Raw genomic sequence first — 19758 nt, 5'->3', positions numbered from 1 at the left:
TCCAATGAGTACTGATTCATCAAGGAAACATCAATGCATAAAGTAGATACATATATATTTACTAACACGCTACAGGTGGGTAGAGACAACAAGCAACCTAAGTTGGATGGTAATGACTACATGTTTTAAAGAATTAGCTTAACGTATAAGGTGCACACTTCCCACATTAAAGAGAGGCCAAGCTGGGCAGTATAGTGCATGTCTGAAAATTCCAGCAGCTGAGGCAGAGAAAGGTGGATCTCTGTGAGTTTGAGGCCATCATGGTCTATTCAGTGAAACCTGCCTCAAAAGAAGGAAGACAGCAGAAAGGAGGAGGAGAGAAGAAAAGAAAGAGGAGGCTAGAGAAGGCTTTAGGATGGGCTATTTGTGGAATGCCTGAGGAGGCGAGGGAGTCGGGGTGAGCCTATCTACAGGCAGAGCTCCCAAGGGGCAGGCAGTGCGGAGGCCTTGAGGCAGAGCGCTGAGACTAGGGAGCAGAAGGAGGAAGCGCAAGAGCGGCAGAGGAGGAGGCACAAGGAAGGAAGACGGGGACCTTGGAGGCTACATATGGCCAATGGCTTTTACCTCAGTGTCCAACAGGAAGCCACTGGATGGTGCTGAGCGGAGATGGTTCTGAGCCTGACCACATGACATGCTAACAGGCCCACATGGCCATGGCTTCTAGAAAACTAACTCCAAAGGCCAAGCTGCTGCCTACCCTCTAGGCCTTTCTCTATGTAAAACCCCTGGTTACAAGAATGAAAAATTTCCAGACTGGAGCCAGGATGGAGGGTGGGGGGATCCAGTGTCTGCAACCTGATCTTGGAAATGCCAGAGCAGGGAGGAGACTGAGTTTGGGCACACCAGAGTGTCACCTGTCACTTTTCACTAAGGGTTCCCCCTCTACCAGCCAAGCTTTCGGAGGTGCTTAGGGCCTCTCTGGAACCAGCAGAAAGTGGAGCCAGCCAGCCGGACGGGGGCCTCAAGACTGAGGCAGACTCTGTTCTCCAGTAGTTCTCTCTTCTCACTGCTGTGACCTCTCGGCTCACACCGGAAGGCCTGAGGTAAGAGGCAGGGTTCCCAGCAGCACCAGGTACTGCATGAAAGTCTCTCCTGGACTAGAAAAAATCATCCTGAGTGAGGTAACCCAAACCCAGAAAGACAGTCATGGTATGTACTCACTCATAAGTGGATTCTAGATATAAAATAAAGAACAATCAGACCACAACCCATAGAACCATGGAAGCTATATATATAGCATGGAGGTCCCTAGGATGACTGTGGCTTATAATAAATTTCGGTTTTACTCAATTATTGAAAAAAAAAAAGCCAAATGAATGGAAACACATGAACTATGAACCAAAGGCCGAGGGGCCCCCAGCTGGATCAGGCCCTCTGAATAGGTGAGACAGTTGATTGGCTTGATCAGTTTGGGAGGCAACTAGGCAGTGGGACCAAGTCCTGTGCTCATTGCATGAGTTGGCTGTTTGAAACCTGGAGCTTATGCAGGGACACTTGGCTCAGTCTGGGAGGAAGGGACTGGATCTGCCTGGACTGAGTCTACCAGGTTGATCGCAGTCCTCGGGGGAGGATTTGCCCTGGAGGTGGTGGGAATGGGGGGTAGGCTGGGGGTAAGGGGAGGTGGTGGGAGGGGAGAGAATAGGGGAACCCGTGGCTGATATGTAGAACTGAATGGTATTGTAAAATAAAATAAATGTCTAAGAATTTAAAAAAGAAAAAAAGAAAGTCTCTCCTGGAAATCACGAACAGTTCTTTGATCTGAGTGGTCTTGCTGAGGCCAGGCTGACTCTAAGACCAGGGACTATGGGCCCTGAACAACAGGAGTAGGAAAAGAAGGATCTTTGAGAGTTACACAGCGTGCTCCACTTTCTAGGAAGTTGCTATGACCCCAAGTCCTCACTGTCAAATGGCCAACTGGCCTAGTCTCAAATGTAGGCTGATCACATTTCTAAGCGTCTGATTCCTTTTCCTCAAGGCCCAAAGCATGGCCTCTATAAAAGTCAGTTGCCATGAGGCCCTAACGCTCTGAGGCGGTATCAAGTCCATCTCCCTACAGGGCCACATCAACCAAGACAGGCAGTGAAGAGCAGGACCAGGTGTGTTGTTCATCATCCCAACCTGAGGCCTAGAACCTGTCCCAACGATGACACTCTATGCAGTAAAGAAATGCCTAGCTCGCCAAAGATGTCCCAGGATTCATGTTGGGTAGAAACTAGTTGGGCCTGCCTACCCAACACCTGGTAGACCTGTCAGAAAGGGCAATGGGTCATCCTTTCTTCTAAGCCAAACACTTGCTTGATTTTCTATGTACTATAGAAAGGCTCAAAAAACGTAGTCCAATTATTTCAGCAACTAGAGGATTACCTACCTCGGCATTTGTGCCCATGTCTGTGAATTGAAATGATTTAATCAAGAAAATCCCTCACAGGTGTGCCCAGCGCTTGGGTTTTAGTTAATAAATAGTTATTACACCAGGATATATAACCTAGACCTTGTCTTTAAAAAAAAAAGTAAATAAGCCGGGCGGTGGTGGCGCACGCCTTTAATCCCAGCACTTGGGAAGCAGAGGCAGGGGGATCTCTGTGAGTTTGAGGCCAGCCTGGGCTACCAAGTGAGTTCCAGGAAAGGTGCAAAGCTACACAGAGAAACCCTGTCTCGAAAAACCAAAAAAAAAAAAAAAAGTAATAATAATAATGATAATAAAAAAAAGTCAGGCATGGCAGTTCAACTCTTTAACACTATCACTCATGGACATGAAGGCAAGAGGATCTGGGGTTCAAGGATAGCCATGGCTTCATAGTAAGCTGAAGCCAGCCTGGGCTACATAAGAGCTTGTTTCAAGAAGAAAAGAAAAGAAAAAAATAGATATACATCTGAGCTAACACATGAAAAGATGCCAGTGTTAGCTGAGAAGTGGGCAACAACACAGCAAATCCACGTACCTCCAGCACCCTGCACCAGGAGCCACCCGGAGAAAGTTGAACGGGGGCCTGATGCCATGGCAACAGGAAGAGGCCATCTTCCCAGACATGTGTGTGTTCAGACTCTAGCAGTGGTAGGCAAGGTAAAGTTGAGAACAGAGTGAGCCAGTGGCGGGGAAGCCTTGGACAATGTCAGGCCCCCATGAGGGACACACGGAGCTGGGGCAGCAGTCACTGCCAACTGTTCCCAGGGGTCAGAATCAAGGATCACAAACAAAAGATGGAAGGATTATGGGTCCTCCCTCCTGCTCTAACTTCCAACTTTGAGAAAATGATGTTTTCTTTACATAAAGAAGCTGGACTAGCAGCAATGGGTGGACAGGAAAAGGCCAGGCCAGGAAAGTTGGAGATTTTGTCTTCTTGGTGATGGTTCAGCTAAGACAGGGAGAGTTTAAGATCGGGCTGGGACCTCACAGTCCAGTCCTTTCTCACCAAGGGCAAAGTTATGCCCAATTGGATCTGAGGGGACAAGTTTGCAATCCGGTCTGTCTACAGTCTGTACCAGAGGACATGCTCAGGACACCCTGGGACCTACCTTGGGACTGAGGATACATGTCCCAGAGTCAGCTGTCTTTTATTGCTTTTTCCCTATCAATGAAGAAATAAAGCGTAGAATTCATGAGCCAGCTCCAGCTACAACAGAGACCTAAGGCTTCAGAGATGGGCTTCTTCCCAGCATCCTCCCAGAGCTCACTCACTCAGTGGCTTCAGAAGTGGCCAAAGTGAGGCTGGAGATAGAGCTCAATAGGTAGATGGTTTACCTAGCATGAAAAATGCCTAGGTTTGCTCCTCAGCAGCTCATAAACCAAGTGTTGATGGCACTCAAGAAGAGAGAACAACCAAGAGTTTGAGGTCATCGTGGGACACAGAGAGTTTACGGTCAGCGTGGGATACGTAAGACCCTGTCTCAAAATAAAATAAAATAGAAGACCAAAAGGAAGATATGCCAGAAAACCTGAGCAGCCTCATGAATTCATGGCGCGAGAGAGGAAGGTATGGGACTGAGAAGAGGGAGAAGATTAACACAAAAGCAAAGGGACAGACGGCAGAGGAAATAGGTTCAGCTCTGTCTCATTAGAGACAAGCAAATCAAAGCAACGAGATGCCATCCCACACCTACTGAGTGGCTAAAACAATACAGACCACACTGGATACTGCTGAGGACATAGGCAGGGGTCCTCACTGCTGGTTGGGATGCAAAACGATGCAATCACTTTGGAAGACAATTTGGCAGTTTTTCACAAAGCTAACTATACTTTTACCATACAATCCAGCGTGTGCATAACATACCTATTCCCTCAAACAAAAGGAAAACCTATATTCACACCTAGATTCTGAATACGTTATTTGATGCCCAGAAGCTTCCTCATCTGTGGGGTCTCTATGAAGTAGCTAAGCTCCACCTTGGGCAGTTAAGGGCAGGGCCACAGAACCTAATTTTTTATTAATATAATTGCGCGCAGATCAGAAGACAACTTCACAGAGTCCGTTCTTTGCTTCCACCTTTATGTGGGTTTCAGGGTTCAAACTCAGGTTCTCAGGAGCTATAGGTGGTTGTGTTGTAAGCCACTGTGGATGCTGGGAAATGAACTTGGGTCATCTGCAAGTGAAGTACATTCTCTTAACCACTGAACTGCTGTGGGATGTTCTGTATGTCCTGTGGGAGCCCGTTCTCGGGTTCCTCGTGGCTTTACCCAGCAGGTCCACATAGAGGATGATTAGGACCACGGGCCTGAGTGCAGGTGTCTGAGATGGTCTGCACTTGGCTGTACTGGGGGATGGTCTGTATGTCAAGTTGCTCTGATTGGTCATAAATAAAACCTGATTGGCCGTGGCTAGGCAGGAAGTATAGGCGGGACTAACAGAGAGGAGAAATAAAAGAACAGGAAGGCAGAAGGAATCACTGCCTGGAGCCACTGCCAGGACAAGGAAGATGTAAAGTACCGGTAAGCCACGAGCCATGTGGCAGGTATAGATTTATAGAAATGGACTAGTTGAAGCTATAAGAACAGTAAGCAAGAAGCCTGCCACGGCCATACAGTTTGTAAGCAATATAAGTCTCTGTGTTTATTTGGTTGGGTCTGAGCGGCTGTGGGACTGGCGGGTGACAAAGATTTGTCCTGACTGTGGGCAAGGCAGGAAAACTCTAGCTACACTGAACCATCTCTTCAGCTTCCAATGTTGTGAAACTAGCATTTTTATTCATGTGTATGTATGTATTAATATGAATGTATGTCCTGAGTGTGTGGGTGTACATGGAGGACAGAAGAGGATGTTGGGTCCCCTGGAGCTAGAGTTTGTGGGGAGCTGTGAGCTGCCCAATGTGAGTGCTAGGGACCAAACTCAGGTCCTCTGGAAAAGCAGCAAGTGCTCTTAACTGCTGAGCTGTCTCTCCAGGTCCTGACGGGAATTTTTGTTTTTGTTTTTGTTTTGTTTTTTCAAGACAGGGTTTCTCTGTGTAGTTTTGGTGCCTGTCCTGGATCTCACTCTGTAGACCAGGCTGGCCTCGAACTCAGAGAGATCCTCCTGGCTCTGCCTCCTGAGTGCTAGGATTAAAGGCGTGCGCCACCACCGCCTGGCCTGACGTGAAATTTAAAGAGGGTTCAATATCACTTTGATAGGTTGTGTGCTGTACAACCTAGTCCTCTGGGTCTGAGAGTCAGGTCAGAAAGTGCAGGGTTATTAGAACGGGTAAGGAGATCGTTCATCAGGGCTCCTTATGAGGTGGAGGTAAGAGGATTAGGCATTCTAGATTATCCTCAGATGTACTTAAGTTTTTTTTTTTTCTTTCTTTCTTTCTTTTTGGTTTGTTCAAGACAGGGTTTCTCTGTGTATAGCCCTAGCTGTCCTGGAACCCAGATTCACCTGCCTCCGTCTCCTGAGTGCTGGGGTTAACTGCATGTGTCACCACTACCCAGCTAGGTATATAGCTCCAAGGCCAGCCTGGACTACATGAGATCCTGTCTCAGAAAAAAATATATAGTTTGTAGATAGATATACAAGCTGGGGTAATGGCTCAGTGGGAAAAGACTTGCTATGCAACCAGGAGTACCTGAGATCATATCCTCGTCACCCACACAAAAGATGAGCACAGTGGTATAAGTTTGTAGCCCCAGAGGGGGTGAGGGGCAGCAACAGGTGGATTCTGAGGTCTTAATGACCAGCCAGAGTAGGTGAAACAGCAAACTCCAGGTTCAATGAGTGTCCTGGCTAGTTTTTATGTCAACTGAGAAGAAGGAACCTCAATTGAGAAAATGCCTCCATAAGATCAGGGGTTAGGCAAGCCTATGGGGCATTTTCTTAATTAGCCATTGATGTAGGAGGGTTCAGCCCATTATGGGTGGAACCACCCCTGGGCTGGGGGGCCTGGCTTCTACAAGAAAACTGCTGAGCAAGCTCTAAGAGACAAGCCAGCAAGCAGCACTCCTCCATGGCCTCTGCATCAGCTCCTGCCTCCAGGTTCCTGCCCTGCTTCAGCTCCTGTCCTGACGTCCTGTGATGATGAACTGTGATATGGGAGTATACGCAAAATAAACCTCTCCTCCCAAGATGCTTTTGGTCATAGTGTTCCATCACAGCAATAACTACCCCAAGTAAGACAGTGAGATCCTGCCTCAAAAAATAAGTGACAGAGGAAGATAACCAAAGTCAAGTCCTGGCCTCCACGAGCTAGTGTATGTACACACACTCACACACACACTCACTCACACACACATACATACATACATACATACATACATACACAAACATACATATATACATACACTCATATACAAACACTCATATACACATACATATACAGATACAGACACACACATTCACACACAGACATACATACATATACACATACACACAGACACATACACACATTCACACAGACATACATGCATATACACATACACACATTCACACAGACATACATACATATACACATACACACAGACACATACACACATTCACACAGACAAACATGCATATACACATACACACATTCACACACATATATACATATACACACACACACACATTCACACACAGACACACATACATATACATACACAGACACATACACACATTCACACACACACATATACACATACATACACACACTCACACATACACACACATTCACACATACATATACATACACACAGACACATATACACATACACACACACACACACACACACACACACACACACACACACAATACCACAATGCTTTTCTGGTGGACAGGGAAAGGGAATTGTCAGCACTGGAAACTTCAGTCTGGGACCTGGGCTTCTAGAGAGCCTGTCTAGCATGCACAAGCCCTGGGTCTGACGCCCAGCACCACGGTCACTAGAAATGAGAGGGCTGTGGAATAAAGGACCTGCTGTCAACCCGACCATCTGAGTTTGGACCTGGAGACCCACACGGTGAAGAGAGGACCGACTCCTGCAAGCTGTCCTCTAGTCTCTATACACGGACTGGGGTACAGGTCTGCACCACTCCCCAGATAAATGTAATGAAGAAAAAAAAAAGAGGTCTAGGCCCTCCTTGATCTCTACCCTATCGGGTCTGAATCCCTGGCCCTAGCAGTGACTGTCTCAATTTCAGTCACCCTGAAACCAAACACCTCTGGGGCGTCAGAGTGGCCTGCCCTCTGCTGACCCCACCAAGCGTTTCCTCCAGCTTGCTGAACTCAGCGGGGCTACCCTGGGGACCAGGCTATCCTAGGGACTGTCACCCGCAGGTGGTCTTGTGAAGCACTCCAGGGAGGGAGAGAAGCCAGATCCACAGGGAGGCAAGGCCAAGATATGCACCCAGAGCCAAGGCAGCAGGGTCTCTACTGGAGACCCCAGCAGATAAAGGGGCATGTCACAGAGCTCCCACAAGGCAAGCTTTGAGAAAGGCAAGTTAACCTGTCTCAATCTCAGGGGACGAGTCCACACTAACTAACAAGTGGACAAGTTCATCTGTGTCCCGTGTTTCAGTGAGTAACTCCAGTGAAGAAGACCATGGAAGGAAAGAAGCCCCCCCCCTCCCTCTCAGTCAAGGCAGCTCCAGGAAGCTTGCCAGCCACAGTTCCGGCCCTCAGGTGAGGCCAGAACAACCCCAAACCCACTTAGACATGCCATGTCTGTCAACCAGTCAGCATTTGTGGGGCCCAGCCTAGCTCTCCCATGGTGGTGAGGTGTGGCTCTAACCATAGGGCCACATTTGGGTCAATGCCACACGAAGACAGTCTCTGGAACCAGTCCAGTACCTCAAGCAGATGACTGCCCCACAGACTCTCACTGGAAGTCTGTCCTCATTCACGAACACACTCGAGTTAGCCAGCCGCGAAGGCCTTCCTCGGGCCTCAGGAACTTTTTGTCTAGTGGGGGCTTCTGGAGGTCCCAGGAGCTGCCGGAAATCCTCAGAGAAAGGCACAACATCACCGCTTTCACAGCCCTCACATCTCCCCACTCTGTCCATAACTGCCGGGCCACAAAGGGAACAGCCAGGGCTGCAGGTTTCCAGCGACAAGCGCTTGGCAGCTCAGGCTCGGATGTCTGACACCTTCCAAGTGTGGGAATGGGAAAGGGCAGTCTCTTCTACGGCAGGCATTGTGGGTAGCCGTTCTCTCTAGAAAACCTTCCTGCTGTCCCCTGTTGGTGCTCCAAGCTAGAATCTATTTTATCCTTCAACTTTAGAAACAGCTTCTTCAAAGCCTTTCGGGCTAGAGTGTTGAGGGCCGCAGGAATATATCATAAGAACTCAGCTGGTTATGGCAAAGTCACTACCTGGAGGGATCATGGAATTCCTCCAGAGGAAGCCAAATCCCAAGGAGTTTTTGGTGTTACTTGGCTTGTTATATATCAGCTGTATTCTGTTATGAAAATCATGTGTGCCTTCATAGCTTTCCCAATTGACTTTTCCCCAAGAAGGACTAACAGTGTAGACTGAGCACTCTCTGGACATACACATTCCAGGTAATTTGGAGAACAGCCTCAGGGAAAGGCTTTCTCTGGAATCAGATTATCTCCCTTAGCCACTTTCAAGGACTACAGGAAACACACCCAGGTGGGCGCCCATTGTTAGTCCCAGGTGGACTAACAAGGATAACAGCCCACATGCAAGTCTCCTGACATACGGTAAATTCCACAAGGAGACACCGCCTAGGAGAGGTGGACGTTAAGTAATAGCCTTACACAATTTAGCTCGGACCCTCCCTTTTTATATACCGGGACTTCCAGGGCACAAGAGAGGAAGAGAAAAGAGAATGGAAGAACTAGATGGGTAAGAACTTGAGAGGAACGAGCTGAGATGGGGAAGAACTAGATTGAAGAGCTAAAAGAGAGAACTAGAGGAACGAGATGGAAGATGAGGAAGAGCCAGATGGGGAAGAACAAGATGAGGAAGAGCCAGATGAGAGAGAAGGAGACAAGAGAGAAGCTGATAGGGGAAAGAACTAGATAGATGAGAACCTAGAAGGGACAGAACTAGATGAAGGAATTAAGATAGAACCTAGAGGGGACAGTAGATAAATATAGAGAGAAATCAGGCAAGAAAGGAGCTAGACATGAGAACAGAACTGAAGCTGTGTTTAAAGGATGTTATGCCAGAGGAATTAAAGCAAGTGGACTATAGAACTCGGTGTGCTGAGATTATATTTCCTGATAATAGTCCTCGCCGTTAGTAGTTCTCTCTCCTGAGCCCCTGGGATGTATAATATTAAGGCTGGTCCCTCTAATATTATACAAGACTAGAGCCCCAAGCTTCATGCATGCTAGGCAGACACTACCAGCACCACATAAACCTGGCTGTAGTAGCATACAGCTGCAGCCCCAGCAGTGGGGTAGAGCAAGCAGGAGGATCACAAGTTCAAGGTCATCCACAGCAGCATGCCAAGTTTGAAGCAAGTACATGAGACCCTACTTCAAAAACCAAGCCAAGGGCTGGAGAGACGGCTCAGTCAGTTAAGAGCACTGGCTGCTCTTCTAGAGGATGCAAAACACTCATACACATAAAATAAAAACAAAAATAGTCAAGAATAAAAACAAACCAGCGCTCGGGAGGCAGAGGCAAGTGGATCTCTGAGAGTTCCAGGCCAGCTGAGTCTACAGAGCAAGTTCCGAGTTCCGGGACAGCCAGGGTTACACAGAGAAACGCTTTGATACACTCACAGAAACGGAGTGGACCCGTGGTTAACGGGGCCACAGAGAGAGGAGAAGAGCAGAATGGGGAGAAGCTGGGCAGGCAACTAGGGGACTGAGTTCAAGAAACCCAGGGGTGCACTGCACACCAGGTGCCTGTAGGTGCCTGTAAACAACAGGTGAGCACTGCACTTTTCAGGAAGCTAAAAAAGGATTTCTAATGTTTTAACCATTAAAAATTATAAATACATGAAATGAAGCTGTGTAAGCACTACATGATTTATATATGTGTCAAAATACCATGAGATCCCATGACATAATTTTGATGTTTTTACACTTGTGATGTGTAGTTTAGTGGTAGGGTGTGCACCCAGCATGGACTGGGGGGCTGAGTATAGTTTCAGCATCCAAATAGCAATATACATATATGCGTGTGTGTGTGTATGTGTGTGTGTGTGTGTGTGTGTGTGTATGTATACACATGTTCATGTAGTGTGCACATGTGTGGGGACTACAAGTTGATGTTAGGTGCAGCACGAATACTAATTGGTCTTAATAAAAACCTGGAGCTAGATATCGGGGTAAATGCTGACAGATCAGAGAGACAAAGGAACAAGCCACAGCCACCTCTCACCTCACCAACAGGAGTCTGCCTTCATTGCTTCCCCCCTTATTTTTTGAGACAGGGTCTCTTTTTTTTTTTTTTTTTTTTTGGTTTTTCGAGACAGGGTTTCTCTGTGTAGCTTTGCGCCTTTCCTGGAGCTCACTTGGTAGCCCAGGCTGGCCTCGAACTCACAGAGATCCACCTGGCTCTGCCTCCCGAGTGCTGGGATTAAAGGCGTGCGCCACCAACGCCCGGCGAGACAGGGTCTCTTATTGAGCCTGGAGCTTGCCATACGGTAAGACTAACTAGCTGGTGAGCTCCAGGCATCTTCCTGTCTCCACCTGCCCAGCACTACAATTACAGTGTGCACCACCATGCCCGGCTTATTGTGGGTGCAAACAATTGTCCTCGTCCTGTTCCCTCTATTGAATGTGAGGTGGGAAAGACCATGGAGGAAATGGCCATGCCAATCACTTGTTCTTCATGTCAGGATTATCAACCAGGGCTCCCCCTCCTGTCCCTGAGCAAGAGGAAACGCCTGTCTCCATCCTCAACAAACTGTGAGGGCAAGAGAAGGACTAGGAGGAGACACGGTGGGAACAATAGAAACAGGACGACGACGACACCATGGCGAAGAACAGACGTTGGTGCCACCAGATGCGGCTTTTACTTTACCACCTGGATAGCAAACACCTCTGAATTTCTGTGCCTATACTTAAGAGGTACTGACTCCTCATGGAGGGGAGGGGACCTGGAGAGACGGCTCAGTGGTTAAGAATGCTTGATGCTCTCTCAGAAGAGCACAGTTCGGTTCCCACCACTCAAATCAGAAGGCTCAGAACTGCCTGTAATGCCAGCTCCAGGATAGCCAACTCCTTCTTCTAGCCTTCATGGACACGTGTCCATACATTCATATACTCATACGCGCGCGCGCGCGCGCGCGCGCGCGCACACACACACACACACACATACACACACACACACCAAAAAAAAAAAGCTTTTTTTAAATTTTGTTTTTTTGAGAGGGTCTCTCTACATAGCCCTGGCTGTCCTGGAACTCATTATACAGACGAGGCTGTCCTCTTGAGTGCTGGGGTTACAGGTGTGTGCCACTACATGTAGGGCATTTTCTTAATGAGTTATTAACCTGGGAGGGTCCAGCACTTTGTGGGTGGTACTGCCCTGGTCTGGCGGACCTGGGTGCTGCCGTGAGGAAAAAGCGCTCCTCTGTGACCTCTGCATCAGCTCCTGTCTCCAGGTTCCTGTCTGGTTTGGAGTTCTCACCCTGGCTTGCCTCAACAGACTGTGATTTAGGATATGTGAGCCAAATAAGCGCTCTCCTCCCCAAGCTGTTTTTGGTCACGGTGTTTCATCACACAGTAACCCGACTAAGACTGTGTCTGAGGATGAATGTGCACATGTGCACCATGTCAGGAGTCTGGAGACCAGAGAGCAGCTGCGGAGGTGATTCTCCCTCCATCTTTACACGGGTTCCAGTTAAAAACTTCATTCCAGGAATAAACTCAGGTTATCATCAGGCTTGGCAGGCAGCAAGTGCCTTCACTCACTAAACCGTCTCACTGGCACTCTCTGAAGGTCGCTAAGAGCACTTCCTGCTCTTCCAGAGACACGGAGCTGGGTTCCCTGCTCCGCATCAGGTGGCTCACAACCACCTACAGCTCTAGCTCAAGGGGATGGAGGTCCGTCTGTCTCCCCAAACCAATATAGTCATAGTCTCCTTACTTCCTTATATTTTTTTCAAAAATCATTCTAGGTCCACTATAAATACTGTAAAACAGGGTCCCCAAGGCTGGAGAGATGGCTCAGTGGTTAAGAGCACTGGCTGCTCTTCCAAAGGACCCAGGTTCAGTTCCCATATGGTAGCTCACAACTGTCTGTAACTCCAGTTCCAGGGGATCCTAAACCCTCACACAGATACACATGCAGGCAAAACACCAACGCACATAAAAATAAATAAATGAAAATAAACAACAACAAAAAACCAGGTCCCCACTCAGGCAAGATGAAGTCTATTCCCAAGGTTTCTGTCTGCTGATCCATTCTGAAGGCTGTGAAACAGGCACACACACTCCCGCCATGTGCTAGAGAAGAGAAGAGGCCTGGCTGCTGAGCCCAACAAAAGACAGAGGAAGCTAGCCTGGGCCTGTGGGCGAGGAGTTGGTACGGTCTAGTGCAGTAATTTAAGAGTCCAAACTCGGGACTCAGTCTAATTCAAATTCCAGTTCTTTTATAACCCAGATGTGAGGCTTGAGCAATTCGGTCTCCTCGTCTGTAAGACAGCAGTAACAAGAGACTCTGGTAGCAAGAGGGCCTTCCTCTACCATCGTTCTGTCCAGGTGGGGGTAGTCAGCTTAGGCCAACTGAAAGGGAGCAAGGCTCCTCTTGTCCTGGCTCTGTAGACACCGACTCTGGAGATGGTGATCTGTTAATGAAGATGATCATAACTTTTCCCCAGTTTTTTGTAGTTCTTAATATCGCCCATGTTGCTGTGTTAAATATTTTCACATAATGAGTTCCAGGCATGTCAGGGCTACATAGTGAGAATGTGTCTCAAAAAAACCCAGCCTATAGACTACCTGAACTGAAGATGTAGCTCCATGATACAGCCTGAGGACCTGGGTTTGATCCTGAAGGAGTCTGACCTGTGGAGCCAGGCTGTCAACATCTAAATCCTGGCTCTGAACCAATCACCCAATCAATCAATCAATCTTGGCCCTCACACTGCTGAGAAATGATAATTAATATCATTATAGTGGGGCACATATTATCATCTACCAGTTTTACAATGTTATGCTGAAAATTAAATTCATTAGTGACACATATGTACAAAATAACTAGAAGAGTACTCGGTGCATAATCAGTGATTTAAAAAATGTTAGCTTTTATAATTATTCTAATTGCGATTCTGGAAGATTAAATACTAAGTTAATTATATTTTGCTTGGTTTCAAAATATGTTTTAGAATTAAAACATATATTAGGTGATTATAAAGAGAAATCAGGGGGAAGAGAGAAAATTATTGAATTATTCCATTATTTTAAGTGTATGGGTATTTTAGCTGCATGTATGTCTATGTACCAGTTATGTGCCTATTGCCTGCAGAGGCCAAAAGAAGACAATGAATCTGCTAGAACTGGATTTACAGACAGCTGTGAGCTGCCCTGTGGGTGCTGGGAATTGAACCTGGGTCCTGTAGAAGAGCAGCCAGTGCTCTTAATCACTTGAGCCAGGGCTGAGCATCTCTTTAGCCTCAAAAAGGGTAAGATTTTACAAGGCATAGGGCAGAGAACAGAAGGAAATCAGTGCTAAAAATGAAGGGGGCAATCCAAGCACAGCTGAATGCAAGTTTGGTGGCACACATCTACAACCCCTGTCACTCAGGAGGCTCAAGTAGAGGATGGAGAGGTTCAAGACCAACTTAAGTCATTCTACAAGCAGCCCCTCCGCCACAAGTTCAAGACCAGCTTGGTCTACATAGCAAATTCCAGGCTAGCCAGCACAAGCAGAAGGCAGAATCAGAGAGGTAACATTGCAAAGTGTCACCCTCATAGAATCACTATTATCACACATGTTCAATAAAATCTCAGAAACAGGCTTAGGGTCAAAGAAAGACAGGTGTCATACACTCACTCATGGACTCTGCTGTCACCATAGAGGTCGCTCAGGCCGAAGCTGATGTAGTGCCAGTGCTCAGGGATGTTGGCAGAAGGACTCCCCATATTCCTGTACATGCTAACATAATCCAAGGGGTCTGGACCACCCAACCTGCAAAAGACAAAACACAAGGTGTCAATTGAAACCTGGAAACCAGAAAATAGCAAGTAGGAGGCTCTTCTCTATGAACCCAAACGCCCCATCCTAGAGGACCTAAAGCAGAAGATAACTAAAGGGAGGCAAAAAATGTCTTGAGTGCTGAGCCAAGGGTAAGCAGCTGAGGCTACGTGATGTCACATGATCAACCAATTCCCTTCTCTTCCCTCCAACAGACAGGGCCTCTTTTAGAAATTCAACTTGCTGGGTGCACTCTCTGCTTTCGCCTGTTTTAAGTTGCTGACTCCAAATGGAGTCTCCTGTGGTGCCTGACAGCATGCCAGGCTTCAAGGTAAGAGAGAGCATATTTAACCACTGGCTTCTGTTGAACGACTATCCAGAGCATGCCCACTGGACATTCCCGGCAGTACAGGTTTCATTCTACACCTGTCTCTTAGACAGCTAGTTCCTGAAAGCCTGCACTGTGCCTTCTATTATTGTGTCTTCTAAATACACCCAAAGCCTCTGGTCTGCACAGATCCTGGCCTGCAATCCACAGATCAAAACTTAGTCGCTTCAAAGGGACCAAGTCCAAACATCAGCTACCTCAGCCCTGCAGAGAGCACTCAGCTCGAACCAGGCTGAACCCTGTTTACACCTGCACTCTAAAGAGCATCCCAGGAGGCATCTGTCTCAAAGGAAGAGCTGGGACAGTTCCCGATTTGAAGCTCCTAGGGACCACATTAAATTTCCCCATAAATCCAACAGAGAAGCAGTTGAGGAAGAGATTTAGTCATTACCTCACCAAAGATTTAATTCAATAAAAGTTCTTTTAGCAATTAGTGCTTAAGTAAAGCAAAACAAACAATAAACAAAACCGCTTTTCTTCAGAACGGACAGGAAAACACAGTGGACTTGAGAAGCACACTAAATAGAAACCATCAGCAGAAGTGTGCCTGAGCCATGAACTCCACATTTGAGCTGCCTCACATGGGCCACAGGCTGGAGAACCTTTGCCTGGCCCTGGAACATGGTCAGGAGCGCACTTCAAGCAGGCTGAACTACTAAGGGAACACTAACAACCAAATAAAAGACATGGTACAGGAGATCCCAGCCAGTGTGCCAGGACCATGCAATTCAAACCCTATTTTAAAACCAGTAAGTCTGGTTTCATCCTCTTTGCCAGGATGTTATTAGTCTTTGCAGAAATCCTTACTCTCTGGGGAAAAAGATAAAGCTAAGTTATTTATAGAACTCAAAAGGAAGAAAGTCACTACAAATAGCTTAGATCTCACCTGAGTGGTCAGGTAAAGGGACAAGTCTCTATGCCTGTCTTTTGTTTTTGTTTGTTTGTTTGTTGTTTTTCAAGACAGGGTTTTCCTGTGTACTCCTGGCTGTCCTGGAACTCAGAGATCCACCTGCCTCTGCCTCCCAAGTGCTGGGACTAAGGCCTGTGCCACCACCGCCTGGCCTCTATGTCTGTCTTTAACTGTGATTTCACTAAACCCATAACCAGTTGGATTTAGAAACATTTTGGGGAAGGACAGAGGAAAGAAAAGGATCCCATTATGGCTGCAGAACCCTAAAACAGACAGGCTCCATACTTCCTCCAACTTCCTTCCGGAACCCCCCAAGAGCCTTTGCTGCAGCCTAGGTCCACCCAGTAACAAGCAGTGCCACTGTGTGCTGTCCTGCTCCACCTGTCAGCATGCTGCAGCTCCTTCAGACAGTCTCCCAGGAGAGATCACATCAAAAAGAGGCCTTAAGAGGTGTCAGGGAGCCGGGCGGTGGGGGCGCACGCCTTTAGTCCCAGCACTTGGGAGGCAGAGGCAGGCGGCTCTTTGTGGGTTCCAGGACAGCCAGGGCTACACAGAGAAACCCTGTCTCAAAAAAACTAAAAAAAAGACGTGCTCTAATGGCCTAAAGCATCCCTTACCTTAATTCCCGAACCCTGTCTTCTCTACAGGGCAGTTGCAGAACTAGAGAGAGCCCAGGGCACCAGGCTCTGCCTCCCTGCTTTGGTCCTTGCCTTGCTTGTGAAAGTCTCAACTATTAGCTGGAGTACCCCTGCCAGCCAGGGACCACTAGCTAAAAAGCCACCCCTGAAACCCCAAAGAAATCCTATAGCCAGACCCAAGCAGCTGCGTCAGTCACCCTGCTGTGAGAACTGAAGGGTTATGAATACACCTTGGTATCTCAATTCTGCAAATCCCTCTCCGTCCCAGAGGAAACCAGTCCCTAAGCTGTTTCCTCTCAGATTCCTGCATCTAGGTGGCATTTCTTATTTCACAAAGTGCTGTACATACATGCCTTCTCAATTGATATCACATGCTGGTCTACCTCTGTGGATACTGCCTCACTACAAGCTCCCAGTAGGAAAAAAAAAAAAAAATGCTGTAACTTCTCTTGGTCCTTTGCATAATGCTTCCAATACCTTTAACACACAACTCTCTTGATGGCCATGTAGTGACATAAAGCCAGCTGCCCTGTTCTTCACAGGGATTTCCCCTCACACTTAAGATCAGTGCAAACATCATGGGAAGGCCAGCTTCTTTTCTCTCATAACATGGGGCAAGTTCACACAACAGAGTTAAATAGAAAGGTGCAATTAAAATGGTTGATTAAGTTAGCAAGAGCTACTGGCCTCAGTGGTGCCCGCCATTAATCCCAGAATTCCGGAGGCAGAGGCAGGGGAATCTCTGTGAGTTTGAAGCCAGCCAGCCTGTTCTACATAGTAAGTTCCAGGACAGCCAGAGCTACATAGTGAGATCCTGGCTCAAAAAACCCAAACAAACAAACAAGCCAAAGGTTAGCAAGAGCTGTTTTCCACCCAGAAGCAATCCTGAAACAGTGTGCTTGCCACAGATGCACTGCCGGGGCATACCGCCTGGCTGCTAGCGCAGAGGCCAGGCCCCAGGCCCTTCCGGGCTGTCGGTTTTCTTTGCATCATCCTCCCACTGACACAGGGAGTTACCCTCGGCCCTGTACAGCCTAAGTGCCATCTCCAGAGGCAGTAAGAGGATGTCACATAAGAAAAAGACTCGGCCCTAAAGGGGGTGTAACCAGCAAAGACATCCACTTCCCCCTTCAGGTCCATCTTTTGCCAATACCCCAAGCTGGGAGTCTTCCAGGATCCACTGAAAGGGGTCACCTAATACACTGAGTTTCTGCATGAATGTGGCCACCTCTTGGCTTATTTTTGGTCCAGAAAGTCCATGAGAACTCGCCCCCATAACACCTGTTTTGTCTGATGGCTGGCTGAAGAAACGCTTGCAAACAAGAAGGGGGAATCAGAAAGGCCAGTCCATTTGAAAACGGATCCTTTACTGAGCCACTTTAAAGTTATCTTGAGCTTCCCAGAGAAAGCGGCTGAAATCCTGAAGATATGACAGGAAGCGCTTCTTCAGGCTGCACATCACTGCCCCTGCTCACAGCTCAGGGTCTCCATCAAGCACTTCCCACCGTAAGTGCAAGCTACGATCCTCTTCAATCCCTCCCAAGCCGAAGCATGGCTCTCCCTGAGCCTGTTCCTAACTAACGTCCTAAAGCAAAAGCAGCTGCAACGCCAGAAGCAAGGTCTGCAGTGAGAACTGTGCAGAGTAAGCAAAAAGTTTATCTGGAAGAGTTGCTCTGTCAAACTTCAAGAGCAACAGCTTCGCACTGAATGACAGAAGCTCCTGCACCCCGGAGGGTCCCGAAAGAAGGCTGTCTCCTCAACTCTTCACCCATCAAAGGCACAGTGGCCTCATCTTGCTCCCTCCTAGCCCACCAGGGCGTCCTGGTCCCCGGATCGCCCTAGACTACGCGGTCTCGTGCCCTCCAGAGCCCTCTCAAATGTTCTCCAGGCCCCGCCTCACCTCCCCCATTCTACTCCAGCCGTCCCCTGGCTTCCCCAAGCCCACTAATGACCCACTACAGGCGCCCCCTCCTTTCTCCACGTTTACAGTTCCCTCTCTCAGTGCCCCCTCCGCTCCTGCATACACCCCCAGTTCTCAGTTCTCCTAATCCCGGTTACCCCCTCTCTACTCAAGGGATCCGTTAACCCTTTGTCCCCACTCCCAACTTCTGTCTTAACTCCTTCCCCAGCATCAGGAAGCTCCCGGTTCCCAAGTACTTGAACCGTTTTCTTCCTCCCCCTCCTGCAAATTACTTCGTCCCCGGCGCTCGAAGCTTTCCCGGCCGGCCCCCGTGCCCCCGAGGCCCAGAGCATACCAGTACTTGACGATAGCGGTGACCTGGAGCGGGTTCGGCTGGTCAGGGTAAAGGCGGCGGCACTCTCCGTAGATGGCGTGCAGTCCCGGGGGAAAGAGTGAGGCAAAGGCCGGAGGGGCACTAGGGCCGGGGGCCGGGGGCGCGGCGGGGCCGGGGGCGACGCTAGGCCGCAGCTCCGCCATCGGGGCGCGTGGGGCGCGCGGGGAACCCGGGAGGGTAGAGGAGGGAAAGCGCCCCGATGGGCCGGCGGACCCACTGTGGATGAGACTCCCCGGGGCGACGGGGGCTACGGCGAGGTCTAACTCCGCGCCTGCGCACGGTGCGCCGTCCGCCCAAGCCCTAGCCTTCGCGAAGTCGGCCAGAGGGTGCTGCGGGACCGCGGGGAGCCCCAGGGGGCGGGGCGTCGGCGTGCCCTTGGCTGACATCCATTGGCTAGTGCCGCTGCCAGTCACAAGTGGAGAAGGCGTGACTTGACAGTAGGCCCCGCCTCCCTGCCCCTGGGTTGGGAGCGTCCCAAGGATCTTGGCCTCCCCCTAGTGTTAGGAGGAACCCAATTTTAAACCGAGATGGGGTACCTAGTGGTGCTAGGATCCGGTGAAAGTTGTTAAGAAGCTCCTACAAAGCGCTTAACATTATTTTGCTGATGCACAATTTTAAGATAAACTTGACAACTGACCCCATTATTCATTTGTGAGTCATTATTAATATATTACAACTCTAATATTTCTTGGTGCAACTTGAAGAGGCAGGGAAAGAAATACTCCAGGGGAAAGTGCCTGGCTGTTTTAAAAGCATTTACGCAACTTTCTCTTCACCTGAATATTTTCATCCATCAAGGTTTTAAGCTCTAGAAAAGAGATATTAAAGCAGTTTCTAAACCTTTAGATAATTTTAGACCAGTAGTTCGATTGCACCCAGCTACAGGTATTTTTGATCACCTTTGTTAGCTTTTGCTTCAAGGGTTTGTTTTGTTTATCCAGAGTTTTTGTGTGGCCCTGGCTGTCCTGGAACTCGCTCTGCAGACCAGGCTGGCCTCAGACTCACAGAGATCCGCCTGCCTCTGCCTCCG

The 19758-nt window shown here is 48.4% G+C and overlaps 1 protein-coding gene across 4 annotated transcripts in view; it reads right to left on the bottom strand.

Moving 5' to 3' along the window:
- Nucleotides 1-19120, bottom strand: part of Sufu (SUFU negative regulator of hedgehog signaling) — a 96242-nt gene extending 77122 nt beyond the window's left edge. For 2 of the 4 annotated variants that reach the window (XM_016001856.3, XM_042264755.2), the window contains exons 1-2: nt 18690-19039; nt 14358-14492 (exon numbers count right to left, since the gene is read on the bottom strand). In XM_016001856.3, coding sequence (XP_015857342.1) covers nt 14358-14492; nt 18690-18871 — 317 coding nt within the window. In that variant the 5' untranslated portion in view covers nt 18872-19039. Of the gene's footprint in view, nt 1-14357; nt 14493-18689 lie in introns of all 4 variants that reach the window. The other 2 variants (XM_006983342.4, XM_006983341.4) reach the window with 2 other exon arrangements.
- Nucleotides 19121-19758: the final 638 nt, after the last annotated feature.

Source organism: Peromyscus maniculatus, chromosome 1 (assembly GCF_049852395.1).
Source record: "Peromyscus maniculatus bairdii isolate BWxNUB_F1_BW_parent chromosome 1, HU_Pman_BW_mat_3.1, whole genome shotgun sequence".
In the NCBI taxonomy this organism is placed as follows: Eukaryota; Metazoa; Chordata; class Mammalia; order Rodentia; family Cricetidae; genus Peromyscus; species Peromyscus maniculatus.
This window is presented reverse-complemented; position numbering and strand designations above follow the sequence as displayed.